Source organism: Pseudorca crassidens, chromosome 1, assembly GCF_039906515.1.
Source record: "Pseudorca crassidens isolate mPseCra1 chromosome 1, mPseCra1.hap1, whole genome shotgun sequence".
NCBI classification, from domain to species: domain Eukaryota; kingdom Metazoa; phylum Chordata; class Mammalia; order Artiodactyla; family Delphinidae; genus Pseudorca; species Pseudorca crassidens.
The window spans coordinates 91,603,588-91,626,661 of NC_090296.1; the positions used below are offsets into that span (position 1 = coordinate 91,603,588).

Here is a 23,074-nt window from a genome sequence, read left to right on the forward strand (position 1 = left end):
AGAATGCATCAGTATCAGTAATAAATTGTTTTGTGTTTTTTCTTTGAAGTCAAAAAGGGTGATCGCATTGCACAGCTCATTTGTGAACGGATATTTTACCCAGAAATAGAGGAAGTTCAAGTAAGTATCCTAAAAGCTGAATAGGGAATACATGATGTAACATCTTCAGTGAAGGAGAAATAAAATTTTGAGGATTTAGTATGCTATTTGTAACTAAATACAGATCTTCCTCGACTTCACAATGGGATTACATCCCAATAAATCCATCATAAGTTGAAAATATCTTAAGTTGAGAATGCACTTAATACGTCTAACCTACCGAACATCATAGCTTAGCCTAGCCTAACTTCAACATGCTCAGAATGCTTACATTAACCTACAGTTGGACAAAAGCATCCAACACAAAGCCTGTTTTATAAGGAAGTGTTGAATATCTCATGTAATTTGTTGACTACCATGCTGAAAGTGAAAAATAGCATGGTTGTATGAGTACAGAACAGTTGTGTTATCAGTGGTTCACCCTTGTGATGGCGTGGCTGGCTGGTGGCTGCAGCTTGCTCCCGTTGCCCAGCATCACGAGAATATCACACCATATATCACTAGTCCATGAAAAGGTCAGAATTCAATATTTGGGGCACAGTTTTTACCGAATGCAAATCACTTTAGCACCATCATAAAGTCAAAAAATCATAAGTCAAACCATCCTAAGTTGGGGACCATCTGAGGTAGAATATGTGACTAGTCCTATTTTAGGCAAAATTTAAATCTTAGAATTTCTTGAAATTGTTTTCCATAGCTATTATACAGCATTACTTTGGATAATAAACCACTTAAATAGTCTGTGAAATTCTACTGTTCCCTTAGCTTTTTTGGAACTTATTCAATATTTTAATTTATGAAACTTTAAAAATTTAATTTTCTGTAATCTTTTTGAAACAATGCTATAGCAAGAATAAAAGTCTTACAAATTTGGAGCTGGAGAGAACTGAAAGAGCATCTGAAATTAACTACATGGCTTACTACCTTTATGTCTTTTCAGGTTTTAGATGACACTGAAAGGGGTTCAGGAGGTTTTGGTTCCACTGGAAATAATTAAAATTTATGACAAGAACAGAAAATGAGAAAATATACTTTTTTCCTTGAAAATAAAGGCTTTGCTTAAAGTGTTTTGGTGTTTTGCACTTCTGTAAACAGTTTTAGCTTCTAAAAATACTTGGATTCTCAGGGTTCTCTTATGATCAAGGAAAGGATACCTCTGTTGGGATCACATAGAAACTTACTTTCTTGTGTTTTTCTGCATTTAACTGTTATATAAATCTGTGTGGTGACCTCACACAGTTTCTTTTAAATTAAATGCACATCAATTACCCCAAAACCTGTATTATTTAATTCGCTATATATTACCCCTTCAGTAACTTATTTTTTAATTGCTTTATATATCATAAGCAATGCCTTTCATTCAATAAATTTGAATTCTTTCACAGATACAAATTACTGTATAAACTGAACTGAAGGACAATAAAAAGAAGTTAAAATTATTCCTAATTCGTCCCTTCTCTTCAGTGATCTAAAAGATGTCTTTTTAAACTTAAGATTCTTTGTGTGGGTGGGAAGAAGAGAATCCTCAGTTTATTTTTTTTATTTTTAGGTTTATCCTTTTTTTTTTTTTTTTTTTTTTAACCTCCCTTTTTTGTAGACCCCAGGTTAACTTGGTAGAGGTGTGTTTGTAAAAGGAAATGTAACTTGGGAATTTCCAGTTGGTTTGTTCTTCTGAATTTCATTCTGTCAAGTAAACTGTAGTTATGTGACCTTCCCTCACGAAAGTAGCAGTAAGAGGCTGCACCCAAGAAAATATACAATTTAATAGGGACCAATAGATATAAAGAGGGATGCTTAGGCCACTGGGTTTGTCCAAACCAAGTACCTTTGAGTAAGTCTCGGCAGCATGAATTAGCTTGATTAACATCTATTGCAGCCTTCTTGGAGTGCTTTCCTTTTCTGCATTTCCCAAACCCCTTTACACCAGGACTTTTTCAATCAGGTGCACTAGTGTGAGACTCAAAAGGCATCATTTTGCAGGTGTGGGTCACACAGATGGAATGCTTCTGGAGCTGGCAGCTCTCTTGGCCACCCAGTTCCTGGAAACACAGGTTAGAGTTTTTTTCTCTGTCCTTCTAGTGATTCTCTAGATTCTTCTAGGCCATTTAATACCCTGCAGTGTAGTGTTTTCCATTACTTCGGAAATGTAACTATGGGTCACGATTCATTAGTGAGTCATGAAATCAACTCAGTGGGTCATAACTAGCATTAAAAAAAAATGAATAGAAAAACAGCAGAGGACAACATGTCAGATGGGTAAATATTGTGAAGATTATTTGAATTATATATTTATGTGTGCATGTGTGTACTGGGTCACGGTATAAATTATTTCTGAAGTCAGTAAAATTTAAATAAATTCTTTTCTGCTAAACTAACCAGTCAGGGTTCTCTGAACCCTGACCAATACATAGTAACAGTTGAGTAAGAACAAAGAGTATGATGTGACTACCAAGAGATATGGTCTGAGCTTACACTGTTAACATTAAGTCCACTATATTAAGCACTTACAAACTGCTCATTTCTTTCTCATAACATGGCTGTGGGAGAACAGATGAAACAAAAATAGATAACAAAAATCGGCACAGACATTTCAGCTAATGATGACCACTATTGAAATTCAGGTCCTATGGCTTCAAAGCTCATGTTCTTTGCAGTATCTTCAGTCTTTCAAGTGGTAAAGAGAATATCGAATGGAAGAGATGGTTGATGAAAATCTTCCTCTAGTTTGTTCATACCTGGAATATGTTTCCATCTTGGTACCATATTTAAAGGAAGATGCTCAGATCTGAAGCTACTCTAAAGTTAGAGACCAGAATGATATCCATGGGGGATAGATGAGAGACCTGGTATGGAGTTTTTTTGGTCTTAAGTTTTGGTTTTTGTCTGGAGAAGTGTATTTGTTGGGATGGGAGGAATGGGGTGGGGGGTGGCAGAAGGTCCCAGGGATATAATAGATGTTCTTACAGTCTAAAGACTCAGGGAATTAGGCTTGTCATATGTGACCTGAGGGACTGAAGCTAGGATCAGTGAATTTAATCTATAGAAGAGAGTGGCTGTGAGATAATAGAAAATAGATATTGGTCTCTGAACACTGGGAACATCTCTTGTTCTATATTGGTCTTTGACCTGTGTTCCTGACACGGAGCTCCTGAAACCCTTGTAATTTTGTGGGTGGTAGGAGTGTCTTGTTCTAATGGGGTGACTCTGGGTGGGCTCCTGGATGGCTCCTGAATGAGGGCTGGTCACTGGAAAGATGGACTGAGACATGATCAGAAGCTTAGAATTTTCAGTGCCCCCCCCGTTCCCCCCCACTTCTCATGAAGGGAGAAGGGCTGAAATTGGAAGTAATCATGGATCGTTCCTATGTGATGAAGCCTCCATAAAATCCCAAAAAGAACAGGGCTCAGAGAGCTCACAGGTTGGGCTGGGAGAGTGGTGCGCCTGGACAGGTTATGGAAGCTCCGTGCCCTTTCCCACGTATCTTGCCCTCTGCACCTCTCCCATCTGTATTTTCACCTGTATCTTTTATCATGTCCTTTTATAATAAACTAGTAAACATAAGTGTTTTCCTGAGTTCTGTGAACTGCTCTGGAAAATTAATCAACCCCAAGGAGAGGAGGTCTTTGGAACTTCTATAGCTGGTCAGAAGCACAGGTGAAAACCTGAGCTTGTAGCTGGTGTCTGAAGTGGTGGTGGGAGGGATGGCTGGGGGAGAGTGGTCAGTCTTATGGGACTGAGCCCTTAACCTGCAGTATCTGAGGCTATCTCCAAGTACACAGTGTCAGAATTGAGAAATTGTAGAACATGCAGCTGGTGTCACAGAATTGCTTGTTGTGGGAAAAAGCTTGCACACGTTTGGTGCCCAGAAGTGAAGTGTTTTCTGTGAGTAGTAAAGGAGACTCACAGGGAGGGAAGACATGTTAGGAAAGAACTAAGTTCTTCCCTACACAGGAAGGAAAAAAGCTGTTTTTCCTTAACAGTGGCATAGGGCAGACTCATGGAACTTGCCTAAAACAGTGAAAAAAGCAAAGAAAGTGCAAATGCCATATGGAAAAAGCAAGAAAAGGAAATGCCATGTGAAAGAGTACAATACAGTCTGTTGGGTTGGGGTTATTGGAGACATTTTCTCTTATGTATGTAAAGTTCAAATATTTCATAATATTTTTACTCTGTTTTATTATGAAATACAACGTTTAGAAAAGACTATGAAACAAAAGTGGATGGAATAGTGAATAACTGCAGAATAGGAACACCTAAATAGTAGTCTGGACCAGTTTTCTAGGAAGTGAAACCCTATGTTAATAAGGCTTGGTTCCTGAGCTCATTTCATCTTTGCCTTATTTCAATCAGCTAGATTCAGTTGGCAGCAAAGGAAAACCAGGAAGCAGCACTTTATTAGGGCAAGTCTTCCTTTCTGCTACAAAGGAAACCAGTTTTTTACTGATGACCAAAGAGAAGCATCATTTTCACATGTAGGGCTGCACTTTGATTATCAATTAACTACAAATTGCTTAGCAATTACCATTCAGTTTCTTTCCAGGCAGAAACCAGGCAGTTTTCCTCTCCCTTGACAGTTCTACCTCACTAATGATGCCCACTATCCACTCCTGTCCTTGGTGCTGTATACATCAGAAGAGAAATAATCAGGGAGACTCCTACAAACTAATCTGATGCTCCTTCAGTTAATTTCCCTTGGTGGCTATCTGTAGAGGAAGCTACATACTAATATTTAAACAGGGAGCCTAAATGAATGGGGGGGATGGAGGTGGGGGAAGCCCCAAGATTTGGATTTCAAAGCACCTTCCCTACACAGTACAGTAAGTCCCCTACATACGAACCTTCAAGTTGCGAGCTTTCAAAGACGCAAACATGCGTTTGCATGTCCAGTCACGTAAGTTAGTTCATGTGTCTGGCGTACATTGTCACGTATGTGCGTCCTCTACACGTGGTTTGCTTTTGTGTACTTTACAGTACTGTATAGAGTACAGTAGTACAGTATGTTTATTTCAAGCCAGGATGTCTGGAAACAAGCATAAAAGCAGCGGTGATATAGCTGGTACTGCTAAGAAGTGCCAGGTATTGGAGGCCCAGAGAAGGGATGAAGAGAGACAAGAGGAAGAAGTAACTGAAGAACTGAAGAGATTCATGACGCAGGAAATGGCAGGGGATTTTCTTTATTTGAGGAGGCACTGTTAGTTTTTGAGACACAGGACCTGAACACAGAACGGTACACAAAGGTTGCAGCAGCTGTTCAGAATGCAATCCAGTGCTACCGTATCATCTATGACGAGAAAAAAAGAGCTACTACCCAGACATCACTGGATCGTTTTTTAAAGAGGGTAGATAAAATTGAATCCAGCAAGGAACCAGAACCTGTGCCGTCAACGTCAGGCATGAGTGAACTTGCATCTTGCCCTCCGTCTCCTATTGCTGACGATCCTTCTGCTCTACCGTCTCCCACCTCCTCTCCCTCCTCCAATCAGTAACTCTTCTTGCCTGTTCACTTGATGCCAGCCCCTGTATGCCAGGTATTGTGCTATACTACTGTATTTTTCAAGGTACTGTACTGTAAGATTAAAAATTTTATTTTTTGTGTTTTTTATGTATTATTTGTGTGAAAAGTATTATAAACCTATTACAATCCTGTGCTATATAGCTGATTGTTAGTTAGTTGGGTATCTAGGCTAACTTTGTTGGACATAGGAACAAATTGGACTTACGAACGCGCTCTCAGAACGGAACTCGTGCATATGTAGGGAACGTACTGTATTTCTTGCCACATGACCATCTCCATCCCACCTGGCAGGAGATGTCAAATGATTACTTCCTCAAATTCACTTTCCATCTTATCAGTAAAAGAATGGTAGAAGACTAGAGGGCTGAGATATGTAGGTACTTGGAGTTTTGTGTTTGGGGTTAATGGACCTTGGACATATTAACATAATTACATGAGTACTGAGTCCAAGTTGTCATGCAGACCATTCTCAGCAGGGCTCCTACCTACCCCGATCCTCTTGCTCTGACCATCCCCAAACCACACTTGATCCAACTTCTCATTTGCTCTTCTTTCCCCACTTCAACTCCAGCAGTGGTCCTTGTTAGGAAAGCACCAACACACACACACCCCAACCCCACCCCTCACAACTTTCTTTTCCTACTGCTAACCTCTACTGCATATACCCTTAAGGTAATGGTGATAGATTGACAGTTGCATATACCCTTAAGGTAATGGTGATAGATTGACAGTTACAAGAATTGACGATTACAGAAGACAGAAATCATCTGGACCAAAATTCAATGATAATTTTTGTAGTAATATTTATAGATTCAGAGAGCATCCCTGGATGTAGAGAAAGCTTTACATGCAAAATCCATGCTAAGAGGCATGTAATCACTCAAGTAACGGTAATACTGTGATCTTTGATTAGGCATTTGGAGCCATTTTATCTTCTGTTCATTAGTGTAAAATATACTATTTTGTAACTGACCGGATCCTTTTAGCTGAGAAATACCCTCTAGTATTGTATCATCATCCTGAGAAGAGAGGTCAGATGGGGAGGAACAATTTCTCAAAAGTGAAAGTAAAATGCCTTTTGCTGAAAAAACATCTCCATTTGGATGGATTGTGTACACAGCGTTTTGACATTGCTCTTTTTTTAAAAAAATTATTTATGTTTGGCTGTGTTGGGTCTTCATTGCTGCACACAGGGTTTCCCTAGTTGCGGTGAGCAGGGGCTACTCTTTGTTGCGGTGCATGGGTTTCTCATTGCGGTGGCTTCACTTTTTGTGGAGCACTGGCTCTAAGCACATGGGCTTCAGTAGTTGCAGCACACGGGATCGTAGTTGTGGCTCACAGGCTCTAGAGCACAGGCTCAGTAGTTGGAGCGCACGGGGCTTAGTTGCTCAGCGGCATGTGGGATCTTCCAGACCAGAGAGGAAACCCGTGTCCCCTGCATCTGCAGGAGGATTCTCAACTACTGCGCCACCAGGGAAGCCCTGACATTGCTCTTTTACTTACTGAAAAGAGAAAGAGAAAAGGGAAAAATATAAATGAAACTGAAATTTTCACTGAGGGGACCTTCTCAAGAAGTATATGAAGAAAAATATATTAAAAATGGTCGGACCTTCAAGATGGCGGAAGAGTAAGACGTGGAGATCACCTTCCTCCCCACAAATACATCAAAAATACATATACATGTGGAACAACTACAGAACACCTACTGAACGCTGGCAGAAGACCTGACTTCCCAAAAGGCAAGAAACTCCCCACATACCTGGGTAAGGCAAAAGAAAAAAAGACAAAATAATAGGGACAGGACCTGCACCTCTGGGAGGGAGCTATGAAGGAGGAAAAGTTTCCACATACTAGGAAGCCCCTTCACTGGAGGAGACAGTGGTAGCGGGGGGGAAGCTTCAGAGCCATGGAGGAGAGCACGGCAACAGGGGTGCACAGGGCAAGGTGGAGAGATTCACACACAGAGGATCAGTGCTGACCAGCACTCACCAGCCTGAGAGGCTCATCTGCTCACCCGCCAGGGCGGGCGGAGGCTTGAGCTTCGGTCGGATCCCAGGGAGAGGACTGGGGTTGGGTGCGTGAACACAGGCTGAAGGGGGCTAGTGCGACACAGCTAGCCAGGAGGGAATCCAGGAAAAAGTCTGGAACTGCCTAAGAGGCAAGAGACCACTGTTTTTGGGTGCACGAGGAGAGGGAATTCAGAGCACTGCCTAAACGAGCTCCAGAGATAAGTACGAGCCATGGCTATCAGTGCGGACACCAGAGACGGGCATGAAACGTTAAGGCTGCTGCTGCAGCCACCAAGAAGCCTGTGTGCAAGCACAGGTCACTGTCCACACCTCCCGTCCCAGAAACCTGTGCAGTCCGCCACTGCCAGGGTCCCGTGATCCAGGGACAACTTCCCTGGGAGAACGCACGCGTGCCTCAGGCTGCTGCAACATCATAATGGCCTCTGCCACCGCAGGCTCGCCCCGCATTCCATGCCCCTCCCTCCCCCTTGCCTGAGTGAGCCAAAGCCCCCTAATCAGCTGCTACTTTAACCCCATCCTGTCTGGGTGAAGAACAGATGCCCACAGGTGACCTACATGCAGAGGCAGGGCCAAATCCAAAGCTGAACGCCAGGAGCTGTGCAAACAAAGAATAGAAAGGGAAATCTCTCCCAGCAGCCTCAGGAGCAGCAAATTAAATCGCCACAATCAACTTGATGTACCCTGCATCTGTGGAATACCTGAGTAGACAATGAACCATCCCAAAATTGAGGTGGTGGACTTGGGAGCAATGATATATATTTTTTTCTCCATTTTCCCTTTTTGTGAGTGTGTATTTTGTGAGTATTTTTACAGCACCATAAGTGAAATTGAAAATTCTCTACAAGGAATCAATAGCACAATGACTGAGGCAGAAGAACGGATAAGTGATCTGGAAGATAAAATACTGGAAATAACTACTGCAGAGCAGAATGAGGAAAAAGAATGGAAGAATTGAGGACAGTCTCAGAGACCTCTGGGAGAACATTAAACACACCAACATTCGAATTATAGGGGTCCCAGAGGAAGAGAAAAGGAAAGGGACTCAGAAAATATTTGAAGAGATTATAGTTGAAAACTTCCCTAATGTGGGAAAGGAAATGGTTAATCAAGTCCAGGAAGCAAAGAGAGTCTCATACAGGATAAATCCAAAGAGAAACACACAAGGACACATATTAACCAAACTATCAAAAATTAAATACAAGGAAGAAATATTAAAAGCAGAAAGGGAAAAACAACAAATAACATACAAGGGAATCCCCATAAGGTTAACAGCTGATCTTTCAGCAGACATTCTGCAAGCCAGAAAGGAGTGGCAGGACATATTTAAAGTGATGAAAGGGAAAAACCTACAACCAAGATTACTCTACCCATCAAGGATCTCATGCAGATTCGATGGAGAAATTAAAACCTTTACAGACAAGCAAAAGCTAAGAGAATTCAGCACCACCAAACCAGCTTTAAAACAAATGCTAAAGGAACTTCTCTAGGCAGGAAACATAAGAGAAGGAAAAGACCTACAATAACAAACCCAAAACAATTTAAAAAATGGTAATAGGAACATACATATTGACAACTACCTTAAATGTAAACGGCTTAAATGCTCCCACCAAAAGACAGACTGGCTGAATGGATACAAAAACAAGACCCATATATATGCTGTCTACAAGAGACTCACTTCAGACCTAGGGACACATACAGACTGAAAGTGAGGGGATGGAAAAAGATATTTCATGCAAACAGAAATCAAAACAAAGCTGTAGTAGCAATTCTCATATCAGACAAAATAGACTTTAAAATAAAGACTATTATAAGAGGCAAAGAAGGACACTACATAATGATCAAGGGATCAATCCAAGAATATATAACAATTGTAAATAAGTATGCACCCAACATAGGAGCACCTCAATACATACAGCAAATGCTAACAGCCATACAATTGGAAATCGACAGTAACACAACCATAGTAGGGGACTTTAGCACCCTACTTTCACCAATGGACAGATCATCCAAAATGAAAATAAATAAGGAAACACAAGCTTTAAATGATACATTAAACAAGATGGACTTAATTGATATTTATAGGACATTCCATCCAAAAGCAACAGAATACACTTTCTTCTCAAGTGCTCATGGAACATTCTCCAGGATAGATCATATCTAGGGTCACAAATCAAGCATTGGTAAATTTAAGAAAATTGAAATCGTATCAAGTATCTTTTCCAACCACAATGCTATGAGACAAGATATCAATTAAAGGAAAAAAATCCGTAAAAAATACAAATACATGGAGGCTAAACAATACACTACTTAATAACCAAGAGATCGCTGAAGAAATCAAAGAGGAAATCAAAAAGTACCTAGAAACAAATGACAAAAAAAACCCACGTTGACCCAAAACGGATGGGATGCAGCAAAAGCACTTCTAAGAGGGAAGTTTACAGCAATAAAATCCTACCTCAAGAGACAAGAAACATCTCAAGTAAATAACCTAACCTTACACCTATAGCAATTAGAAAAAGGAGAACAAAAGAAACCCCAAAGTTAGCAGAGGGAAAGAAATCATAAAGATCAGATCAGAAATAAAGGAAAAAGAAATGAAGGAAACGTTAGCAAAGATCAAGATAACCAAAAGCTAGTTCTTTGAGCAGGTAAACAAAATTGATAAACCATTAGCCAGACTCCTCAAGAAAAAAAGGGAGAAGACTCAAATCGATAGAATTAGAAATGAAAAAGAAGTAACAACTGACACTGCAGATATACAAAGGATCATGAGAGATTACTACAAACAACTATATGCCAATAAAATGGACAACCTGGAAGAAATGGGCAAATTCTTAGAAAAGCACAACCTTCCAAGACTGAACCAGGAAGAAATAGAAAATATAAACAGACCAATCACAAGCACTGAAATTGAAACTGTGATTAAAAATCTTCCAACAAACAAAGCCCAGGACCAGATGGCTTCACAGGTGAATTCTATCAAGCGTTCAGAGAAGAGCTAACACCTATCCTCCTTAAAATCCTTCAAAATATAGCAGAGGGAGGAACACTCGGAAACTCTTTCTATGAGGCCACCATCACCCTGATACCAAAACCAGACAAAGATGTCACAAAGATAGAAAACTACAGGCCAATATCACTGATGAACATAGATGCAAAAATCCTCAACAAAATACTAGCAAACAGAATCCAACAACACATTAAAAGGATCATACACCATGATCAAGTGGGGTTTATCCCAGGAATGCAAGGATTCTTCAATATACGGAAATCAACCAATGTGATACACCATATTAACAAATTGAAGGATTAAAAACCATATGATCATCTCAATAGATGCAGAAAAGCTTTCAACACCCATTTATGATAAAAACCCTACAGAAAGTAGGCATAGAGGGAACTTACCTCAACATAATAAAGGCCATATATGACAAGCCCACAGCCAACATCGTTCTCAATGGTGAAAAACTGAAACCATTTCCTCTAAGATCAGGAACAAGACAAGGTTGTCCACTCTCACCACTATTATTCAACATAGTTTTCGAAGTTTTAGCCACAGCAATCAGAGAAGAAATAGAAATAAAAGGAATCCAAATCTGAAAAGAAGAAATAAAGCTGTCACTGTTTGCAGATGACATGATACTATACATAGAGAATCCTAAAGATGCTACCAGAATACTACTAGAGCTAATCAATGAATTTGGTAAAGTAGCAGGATACAAAATTAATGCACAGAAATCTCTTGCATTCCTATACACTAATGATGAAAAATCTGAAAGAGAAATTTAGGAAACACTCCCATTTACCATTGCAACAAAAAGAATAAAATACCTAGGAATAAACTTACCTAAGGAGACAAAAGACCTGTATGCAGAAAACTATAAGACACTGATGAAAGAAATTAAAGGTGATACAAACAGATGGAAAGATATACCATGTTCTTGGGTTGGAAGAATCAACATTGTGAAAATGACTATACTACCCAAAGCAATCTACAGATTCAATGCAATCCCTATCAAACTACTATTTGCATTTTTTACAGAACTAGAACAAAAAACTTCACAACTTGTATGGAAACACAAAAGACCCCGAATAGCCAAAGCAATCTTGAGAAAGAAAAATGGAGCTGGAGGAATTCGGCTCTTGGATTTCAGACTACACTACAAAGCTACAGTCATCAAGGCAGTATGGTACTGGCACAAAAACAGAAATATAGTTTAATGGAACAGGATAGATAGGCCAGAGAGAAACCCATGCACTTATGGTCACCTTATCGTTGATAAAGGAAGCAAGAATATACAATGGAGAAAAGACAGCCTCTTCAATAAGTGGTGCTGGGAAAAGTGGACAGCTACATGGAAAAGAATGAAATTAGAACACTCCCTAACACCATACACAAAAATAAACTCAAAATGGATTAAAGACCTAAATGTAAGGTCGACACTATTAAACTCTTAGGAAGAGGAAAACATAGGCAGAACACTCTATGACATACATCACAGCAAGATCCTTTTTGCCACACCTGCCAGAGACATGGAAATAAAAACAAAAATAAACAAATGGGACCTAATGAAACTTAAAAGCTTTTGCGCAGCAAAGGAAACCATAATCAAGACAAAAAGACAACCCTCAGAATGGGAGAAAATATTTGCAAACGAAGCCACTGACAAAGGATTAATCTCCAAAATTTACAAACAGCTCATACACCTCAATATCAAAAACACAAACAACCCAATCCAAAAATGGGCAGAAGACCCAATAGACATTTCACCAAAGCAGATATACAGATGGCCAACAAACACATGAAAGGATGCTCAACATCACTAATCATTAGAGAAATGCAAATCAAAACTACAATGAGGTATCACCTCACAGTAGTCAGAATGGCCATCATCAAAATATCTACAAACAATAAATGCTGGAGAGGGTGTGGAGAAAAGGGAACCCTCCTACACTGTTGGTGGGAATGTAAATTGATACAGCCACTGTGGAGAACAGTATGGAGGTTCCTTAAAAAACTAAAAATAGAACTACCATACAACCCAGCAATCCCACTACTGGCCATATACCCTGAGCAATCCATAATTCAAAAAGAGTCATATACCACAATGTTCCTTGCAGCTCTATTTACAATAGCCAGGACATGGAAGCAACCTAAGTGTCCATCAACAGATGAATGGATAAAGAAGATGTGGCACTTATATACAATGGAATATTGCCCAGCCATAAAAAGAAATGCATTTGAGTTATTTCTAGTGAGGTGGATGGACCTAGAGTCTGTCATACAGAGTGAAGTTAAGTCAGAAGGAGAAAAATAAATACCGTATGCTAACACATATATATGGAATCCAAAGAAAAAATAATGGTTCTGAAGAACCTCGGGGCGGGACAAGAATAAAGACACAGACAGAGAATGGACTTGAGGACACGGGGAGGGGGAAGGGTAAGTTGGGCGAAGTGAGAGAGTGGCATGGACATATATACACTACCAAATGTAAAATAGCTAGCTAGAGGGAAGCAGCTGCATAGCACAGGGAGATCAGCTGGGTGTTTTTGTGACCACGTAGAGTGGTGGGATAGGGAGGGTGGGAGGGAGATGCAAGAGGGAGGAGATATGGGGATATATGTATATGTAAATCTGATTCATTTTGTTATAAAGCTGAAACTAACACACCATTATAAAGCAGTTATACTCCAATAAAGATGTTAAATAAATAAATTCATAAATACATAAATATAAAAATGGTCTCCGTTTACTAGCAACTAAACGTGGTTAATTTGGGAGAATTTTTAAGATCCAGGAGGTCTCCTAAAGATAATGTCAAGTAACTATTTATGAAAGTCAGATTGTAGAGAGAAATTAAAGTTAACAAATTACTAAATTATGTCTTGGTTTGATCCTAATTTTCAAAAGTGGGTTTTACAGATGAGTAAGAATCCTCTGGGAGAATATATTCTAAAATAATGATTATCTCTGGCTGTTGGAATTGGTGGTATTTTTCCTTTTTGCATTATCTATATCATAACATCTTTTAACATGAAAACTATATTACTTGGTTAAGGGAAACACTTAAAACTTTATGATAAAATATATTTGTTTAGTTTTGATTACATTTACTATTTTACTGAATATTTTAATACTCAATGGGAAAATTATTACTATAAATTATAAGTTTTGAAGAAAAAATATACAAGTTGGTCTAATGGTAAAACAGTGGCTTTGGGAATTTTAGACCTAAGTTTAAGTCCGCTCTTTCACTAACTAAAAGATGTTGAGTAAATAAAATAACTTTACGGATTCTCAATTTTCTTAGCATAAAATAGGGCAAACGCGTCAGATAATCTCCAGGGTCCCTTCCAGCTCTCTTATTCCATTTAGTGAATCTTGCGACCAGTCTGTATGGCTGTGGCGAACTACTGCCACCTGGTGGCAATTATCTAAAGTTAGGGGGCTAATTTAAGGTATAAAATCCCGTCGTTCATTCATTTATTCACATTTGTAATTGCCTAGCATCTGTGTGCTGAACAAGTGCCGGCATCATCATTCATTCAATTTAGTGTTTTTCTAGATGATATACGTGAAACAACTAAGACATGAGCTGTCACATGCTAGCTACATGACCTTGAGGACATCATCTAACCACTATCTTCCCATCTGAAAAATCAAGATAGTAATATCCACCTTACATTATTAGAAAATCTAGAGTTGATGGATGTAAAGTATCTCACACAGTCCATAGCAAAGAATATTTGGTCAATAAATGGTCACAATTATCTTCAGGAATGTTACCATCTAGCAGGGGAAGTCAGATAAATATAGAAATCTCTGCAGTAAGCGATATACCTTGAAAATACAAAGAAGACACAAGGCATATTCATAAAATGGCAAAACGAAAGTTCAGATAGACTGGTGTGTAAAGGACATATAGAAAATCGCTGGTTAGCATCCTGGAATTGTAGGTTGCAGGTTCACTCTGGAGGGTCCTAAACACCAGGGAAGCAATGGCCAGCCGTGGAAGAGTTTGGGGCAAAGAGTGACATCACCAGAGCTGAGCTTCAGGAGTTGATATTAATCTGATGTCTGTGACAATGAGGTTAAGAAGCCATCACCAAAATAGCCAGCTAATGAGCACAGAGGATGGAAATGACAGTGAGAAACTGTAAGAACAAAATAGGGACTGCATCTTTCAAGCTGACCTAAGACATTGTTAGATAACACATGGATTGCCTGAGCCTAAAGGAGGCTATGTGTTTGGGGTCATGAAACCAACCAAACCACAGCAGTTGTAGGGCTAGTTTCCAAGTTCCTGATCAAGGGTCTCATACCCCTTCTCCATTCAGGAAAGACGTTAACCCAACTTTCCACTCAGGTATGAACACTGAACCACATATGAGGTTGGCCCTGTCATCACACATTGTACAAGTAGATAAAAAAGAAGCAACCTTTTTGTGACTATTTTCTGATGTGCCAGGGGCTAGAGGGGAAATATGACAAAAATACTCTTCAAGTCCAATCACTTTGACTATTAGAAAGCGCATTATACTTAAAGAAAAATAAAATCCCAAGGGTGGCCCCATTTAGAAACCTCTGTGGGATTTATAATGACTTAATTTTTAGTTGACATGAAATATTTTTTTTCTGGCATCTTAGGGAAGCAGGCAATTTCAGAGGTGATGTTTTGACAAAGAGTAGCATAGATCAGGACAAATGACAGGAAGCTCTCATAAAATAGACCTTGACTAGGGCAAAGGCAAATAATGATATGATCCCTGCAGCTATATGTTTGGAATGTAAACATTATATTGTTGGGCATGACAAGGAAAATAACATTAGAAAGAGACTAATGCTGTATGGGGGTCCTGTCAGATAGGGAGTGTAGGATAATTCCATGATATGTGCAATAATACGGTTCAGAAAAAAGAAGGTGCCCGCTGGCTGAAACTGTGTTTGATTATCATAGAAGAGATGAAACGCTTTTTCATAGTCAGAAAAATCAATATACAGCCAAAGAAGAGAAGCCGTTTGATGATAAGGCAATAAAAACTTCAAAGGGTAACTTAGAAATGCTTCCTAATTCATGTCAGCCTAAACTTAGCCCCGTGCTGTCTCACGCTGTCTGCCAGCTCTTTCACTGGAATATGTTACCCAGTCTCCTTGGAGTCATTACCGGGTCTCCTCGGAATGGAAACCGTGTCAGACTCCAGGGGTGCGGAGGAGGGAAAATGGTGCTGGCAGAAGGAGAGGAAGTGTTTTTTCAATTTAGAGCCAGAAGTGAGCGCTGACATTGTCTCGCATATGTTTGGGGACAATGGCACATGCCAATGGTAACACGTCCACTTTTTTCACTTTTTTGAGTCCCTTGCTCAGAGGCCTTTGGCAAGTGGCTCCCTCCTCGTCCCCACATCTCTGAATCCCTTTTCTTCCTCTTGGGAATATTAAAAGGGGACAACAGGCACAGTTTCCACCTTTGCATTATTAGCATAATCATCCAGAGTGAATTCTCTTATTCTTCCTGTACATGTATTTTGTGAAAAGTGTGAAAAGTCTTTTTCCTTACATGACTTCATTTCCTCTTCTTGTTAGCACACGTTTTGGGAGGGTTTGAACATTAATCTCAGCTGACTTCAGACCTGCACTAAGCAAAGCTTTCATTTTCTAGGCCAAAGTAGACAAAGCGAAAGGAGCAGTTGCTAATTGATGCTACGATAGGAGAGAGACTGGGTTAATCACCATCAGGAACCGGGAGCCAGTGGTGCACCTCTCTCTCCCCCTCACCAAGTTCATGGTTGGGGGCAGGGTTCAGACTCCTCGGGCCTCCCATGCACCTCTGATGAGCCTACTGTGATAGCTGCCTAGCACTTGGCTACTGCAGTATAATTGAGTAGCAAAATATATATATATATTTTTTAAAGATAGTTTTATTTATGTATGACACAACGTCTGCACTGAACATCTTTTGTTAAAAGGCAAAAATAATTACCCTTTGGCCACAGTTTACTTATTTCTCCCCAAGACGTGTTTGTAGGTATAGAATATCATCTTTTAGCTGCTTTGTCCTGATATACTATCTATATTAACTTTTGTTAGAATCAATTGTCAGGACTTCAATTAAAATACAAATAGTAAGAGGAAGAGAACTAACTTTTTAAAAAATTCTATACACTCCAGGTGTTATGCTAGTTTTACCTGATGTTATTTTGTAAAGCTAGGGCAAAATTCCTCTTAGGGTAAAAACTGGTTTCTTGAATTTTTAGGGAGTCAGCAAACCATTCTGCTGGGCTCCCCAGTATTAGAGTGTGTCCAGAGCTCAAGGCTTGCTTGGGCAACCTGAGAAGGAGGAGAGGCAGTGAGACTCAGAAGTTCTGGGAGGGGGTCCCGAAATGTGGTAGGAGGCTAATTGGAGAAGAGACTGGAAGCCAGAGAAATTTCCTGCATCAGGGATGACCAAGGAACTTACTCTCTCAAATAGCTATTAAACAAATTTCAATCATTTACAAAAGTAGAATTTGTAGTATGAGGAATCCCATGTACTCATCACTCAACTTCAACAATTATCAGCTCTTAGCTGATTTTGTTTCTTCTGTGTCTCCACCTATTCCCCCATCCCCAACCCCAATGAATTATTTTGAAACAAAGCCCAGACATAGTATCACTGCATAGATTACTTTTAATCTGTTTACTGAGCTGTCTGTGCTTTAGCTTCCCTCCTATTACCCGCACTTCAGTAAAGTGGACTACACACATTGCTTAAGTGTCACTTTGGAGTGGGGGCAAAAAGCAAAAAATAGTTTGCATTTGGGCTGAAGTGGATAAAGAATAAGACAGTAGTATTAAGCTTGATGCAGAGCTGAGATTAAGAATAAGCAGAGCTCCCAAGAATTCTTGAAATTATTGGGGGAATGCAGGCGGGAAAGGGATGATAGATTTCCTGCAGGAAGTCAGAGAAGGGCTTCACGCAGGGCTGTGTGTGTGTGTGTGTGTGTGTGTGTGTGTTTTATTATTAAAATGAAGAGCAACTCTAAAAGACTGGAAGACTTGGGGACAACCAGACAGCTGGCATTTGGGTTACAGTTGCATATTCCAAGTTTCCTTTCATTGAAAGGAAAGAAAATACTAAATTTAAACACCATCTTTCAATTTCTCAGTCAATAATTTCCCTTTCTGTCTCTTTTACAAATGCAGTCTCTAGACATCAGTGCAAGGGATTTATTCTCCATGAAGCCTTTCAGACACATGAAATCTCTGGAGAGGAACTGTTCAGCAATCCCAATCAATTAAGTTTTCAACAGCTTTGTGTGTGACTCTGATTAAGTCACTGTTTTCAGTAACTTGTGGTGAACCAGCAAAAATTACCAAAGGTTATGGAAAGTGGACCTAAATACTTGAATAATTCTCCCACAGCATTCTCAAGGAGAATAGGGACAATATTTGGACTAAATATAGAATTGCTAGATTTATAGTGCTCTTTAAGATTATAGATAAAAAGAGGAATTTGAGACTCGAAGTGCCATCTTCTCTTAAGAACCGTCTACACAGTTGATAATTGCTCAGAAATGTCCGATGTTGGATATACTGTAACCTTTTTTTCACACTTATAGCATGAGTTACAGATGAGTTATTTCCAGGGTGCTTTATCCTGAGAATTATTATTGACATACTAATGGAAAGAGAAATTTTCTTTGAGAAAAGAAAATGACAACTTTTCTATCTGATAACTTGTCTTTCTGTCTTAGGAAAAGACAGAGGCTCTAGCTGAGAAACATAAATTATAAGCAATATTAAGATAATATATTGTTGAGAATATTGCTATTCAGAGTCCTTAGAAAATGATATTCAAACATCCACTAGATGTCACTTGATGTTTGCTTTTTGTAAAGGTAGCATGTTTCTTTTTTAAAAAAAGGTTTATCTGCAATTACGAATCAACGACTCCCAGTGGGTCCAAACTGGCAGAAAACAAGATGCAGCAATATTTGAGTGAAAGCAGGCGAAAGTCATTAAATGAGAACAATGATTATAACTTTAAATAAGATTTGGGTGGTTGTAGGGTTTGCATAATCCCTCCTGGCATTTGCAAGGATGAAGAGAAGCCAGCAGCTTTGCCCTCCTGCTGTGTTTAAACAAAAAATGGAAAATTGTAATGAACAGCTAGATTTTTCCTATCTTCCATTTTCTTTTTTCTTTCTCTTCCCCTCCCCATTTTTAGGAGAATGCAACTTTTAAAATGATTGCCCTTTAATGAAGTTATTTTGCAGCATGTTAAGATCAATTTTTCTTTGTTCAAATTTCTACCCACAAATTAAAACTACTTTAATCCACATTGTCTCAGTGAAGCGCATGTGACAAAAGTAAATGGGGAAGATGTCTAGAAATTTTGTGAGGGTTCTCTGGGGTTATCCACTTCCTGTATTTGCTAAAAATCTAATAATCAGTTCCAGTAGAGACCATGTATCCTGGGGTTTTGTTTTGTGTAACAGCTATTTGTTTATTTTTTTTAAACTGTCATTGTATTTTGGCTTCATGATGGTTAAATAAGACCTGGTATTAAGTAAACTTCTCTGACCCTGCCTATTTCCTGTCTTGTCAAACCTTTCCTTGTAAGAATAACAGTGTTCTTTTATTTGGTAGTGTGCAGCATGATATTTTTGGCATGCTCAACATTTTTGACTTGCAAAAATTTGTGACCTCAAGTGTGAGAGAAGTGAATGCTTGCTTTAGTACCTCATAGGGTCCCAATCTTAAAAACGGTCCTGCTGCTACATGTCAGAGTTGAAAAAGAATTATCAGCGTATTTATTCCCCAAATTTCAAAAATAATAATTAAGAAGACATTTTTTACTAAATTACTAAAATTATTAAACCAGTGAATACTTGGTGAACATTTTGCTGCTACTAAACTTACACAGTTCCTCAAATTGACCTGGATATACAAATACGTAGTGATTTTATTTACTGTGTTCTGTCTAAATAATTCATACTTTTAAAAACATCTTTTCAAACCAACATACATTAAATGGCAGAGGAGGTATTGCTATTCCAAGTAATAAAAGAGAAGGAATATCTTAGTTGCCTAATCTTTATATATCCAGATCTAAATGGCTGTCCAATGGATTCTATAACATAAGAACCACCAAAATCAAAAGTCTCAACCAAAGGTCTCCCCCACCTTTTTTTTAAGGGTGGCTATTTGATAGCATTTTCTCTGTCTTTTAGTTTATCTTTTATTTTTCAATAATGTACCTATTATGAGAATAAAAACCATGGTGAACATCTCCTAGTTTTAAAGACTGACAACTGCTAAATATTTGTCTTGAAATGTTGAGAAGTAATTGGGACATGAAGATAGTAGATTGGGTTGATTTGAAAATGTCATAGAATAAGTTTTTATAATCATATGGCAGTAATTCTGGTTATTTTCTGAAAGTCTTAGCTAAAAAAATTTTCCTAAATATCTGAAGTAGAAGGAATTTGATAAAAATACTGCCATCAAGCAGTTCTGTTTTTCATCTGTAGTACAGAAATGTTGTTCTAATAAAGAGCCTGAGGTAGGCAGTAACAAAGAAAAAACGGAGGACTGAAAAGACACATGCATCATCCTGACCTGGAATACTTTAAAGGTCTGAGACACAGAGCTATAAACTCAATTTAAGATTGTCTTAAACTTGTCATCAAACTTCCCTCTATTGTTCATTGTCATTAGGCATTCCTTTTTTTCCAGAGCTGAATCTAAAGAGATTTAAATAGTATTACCAAGATTTATTGCATTTATACCACACACATATGCTTTCCTATACTGTAGTCCAAAACACTATTTTATTGTCTTCCTTTTATAGAAATAAAAAAGTACAGTACTAGAAATTGATTTATCATCTTTTCCACTTTTTAATATAAAGCTTTAATATGACATAAAATGAAAAGTATTTAAAAAATTAAAAACCAACATGTTTTAAAGAAACATCCTTCAAGTAAAAAAGATGAAAATCTAGAATAAACCCATAAGTTCTTAGCAGTCTTAGCTCTACTGGAAAGTAGTTGTGGCTATGGGCTTTGAAACCAAACTACCTGGGCTCAAACCTTAGCTCCACCACTTACTAGCTGTGGATTTCGGCAAGTTAATTAGCCTCTCTGTGCTTCAGTATCCTCTTCTGGTAAAATGGGGGAAATTATACTGACTATGTTACATTTTTGTGGAAGAGTAAATAAACCCTATTGGCAAAATGCTTAGACAGGACCTAGTCCCTAGTAAGTGTTTAATAGGATCTATTATCATAATCATTATTATGAAGCCAGACAATTATGTCTTTACAAACTTTGGCCATTTTTGTTTTTGTTTTTGTTTTTTTGCGGTACGCGGGCCTCTCACTGCTGTGGCCTCTCCCGCCGCGGAGCACAGGCTCCGGACGTGCAGCCTCAGCGGCCATGGCTCACGGGCCCAGCCGCTCCGCGGCATGTGGGATCCTCCCGGACCGGGGCATGAACCTGTGTCCCCTGCATCGGTAGGCGGACTCTCAACCACTGCGCCACCAGGGAAGCCCACTTTGGCCATTTTTATATCATCCGTCATATTTGTCTGATGAGAACCTTGTAAAGAATTGAGTGTTCAAGGTCAAATTTGCTATGCCACTGAAGCACCTGAAAATACATCTTGAATTTGGTTTCCGATTAGTTCTATCATTTTAAATACAAACACAAAAGTCAATGAACTTGGGGGAGACGTTCAAGATGGCGGAAGAGTAAGACATGGAGATCACCTTCCTCCCTACAAATACATCAGAAGTACATCTACATGTGGAACAACTCTTACAGAACACCTACTGAACGCTGGCAGAAGACCTCAGACTTCCCAAAAGGCAAGAAACTCCCCACATACCTGGGTAGGGAGAAAGAAAAAAGAAAAAACAGAGAAAAAAGAATAGGGACGGGACCTGCACCACTGGGAGGCAGCTGTGAAGGAGGAAAGGTTTCCACACACTAGAAGCCCCTTCGTGAGCGGAGACTGCGGGTGGCGGAGGGGAAAAGCTTCAGAGCCACGGAGGAGAGCGCAGCAACAGGGGTGCGGAGGGCAAAGCGGAGAGATTACCGCACAGAGGATCGGTGCCGACCGGCACTCACCAGTCCAAGAGGCTTGTCTGCTCACCCGCCGGGGCGGGTGGGGGCTGGGAGCTGAGGCTCGGGCTTCGGAGGTCGGCTCCCAGGGAGAGGACTGGGGTTGGCTGTGTGAACACAGCCTGAAGGGGGCTAGTGCACCACAGCTAGCTGGGAAGGAGTCAGGGAAAAAGTCTGGAACTGCCTAAGAGGCAAGAGACCATTGTTTCGGGGTGCACGAGGAGAGGGGATTTGGAGCACCGCCTAAACGAGCTCCAGAGATGGGCATGAGCCGCAGGTATCAGCGCAGACACCAGAAATGGGCATGAAATGCTAAGACTGCTGCTGCAGCCACCAAGAAGCCCATGTGCAAGCACAGGTCACTATCCACACGTCCTCTCCCAGGAGCCTGTGCAGCCCGCCACTGCCAGGGTCTGGTGATCCAGGGACAACACACTCTCTCTTCCCTGAGAGAACACACGGCGGCCTCAGGCTGGTGCAACGTCACTCTGGCCTCTGCTGCCGCTGCCTTGCCCTGCATTCTCTACCCCTCCCTCCCTGCATTCTGAGTGAGCCACAGCCCGCTAATCAGCTGCTACTTTAACCTCGTCCTGTCTGGGTGAAGAAGAGACGCCCTCAGGCGACCTACACGCAGAGGCAAGGCCAAATCCAAAGCTGAACCCCAGGAGCTGTGCGAACAAAGAAGAGAAAGGGAAATCTCTCCCAGCAGCCTCAGGACACAGCAACAGAACACAGCACCAGTCCCCTCCACCAGGAAGCCTAGAAAACCCACTGAACCAACCTTACCCACTGGGTGCAGACACCAAAAACAATGGGAACTATGAACCTGCAGCCTGCGAAAGGAGACCCCAAACACAATAAGTTAAGCAAAATGAGAAAACAGACAAACACAGCACATGAAGGAGCAACGTAAAAACCCACCAGACCAAACAAATGAAGAGGAAATAGGCAGTCTACCTGAAAAAGAATTCAGAGTAATGATACTAAATATGATCCAAAATCTTGGAAATAGAATGGAGAAAATACAAGAAACATTTAACAAGGACCTAGAAGAACTAAAGAGCAAACAAACAACGATGAACAACACAATAAATGAAATTTAAAATTCTCTAGAAGGAATCAATAGCAGATAACTGAGGGAGAAGAACAGATAAGTGACCTGAAAGCTAAAGTAGTGGAAATAACTACTGCAAAGCAGAATAAAGAAAAAAGAATGAAAAGAATTGAGGACAGTCTCAGAGACCTCTAGGACATTAAACGCACCAACATTTGAATTATATGGCTCCCAGAAGAAAAACAGAAAAAGAAAGGGACTGAGAAAATA

The 23,074-nt window shown here is 39.8% G+C and overlaps 1 protein-coding gene across 14 annotated transcripts in view; it reads left to right on the forward strand.

Annotated features, from left to right (window-relative positions):
- DUT (deoxyuridine triphosphatase) overlaps positions 1-23,074 on the forward strand; it is a 99,207-nt gene that overhangs the window by 10,605 nt on the left and 65,528 nt on the right. For 6 of the 14 annotated variants that reach the window (XM_067746128.1, XM_067746053.1, XM_067746083.1 and 3 more), the window contains 3 exons: positions 50-120; positions 2,080-2,150; positions 5,115-5,701. In XM_067746128.1, the coding sequence (XP_067602229.1) occupies positions 50-120; positions 2,080-2,150; positions 5,115-5,295 (323 nt within the window). In that variant the 3' untranslated portion in view covers positions 5,296-5,701. Of the gene's footprint in view, positions 1-49; positions 121-1,039; positions 1,164-2,079; positions 2,151-5,110; positions 5,702-17,827; positions 17,850-23,074 lie in introns of those variants that run through there. The other 8 variants (XM_067746057.1, XM_067746068.1, XM_067746076.1 and 5 more) reach the window with 4 other exon arrangements.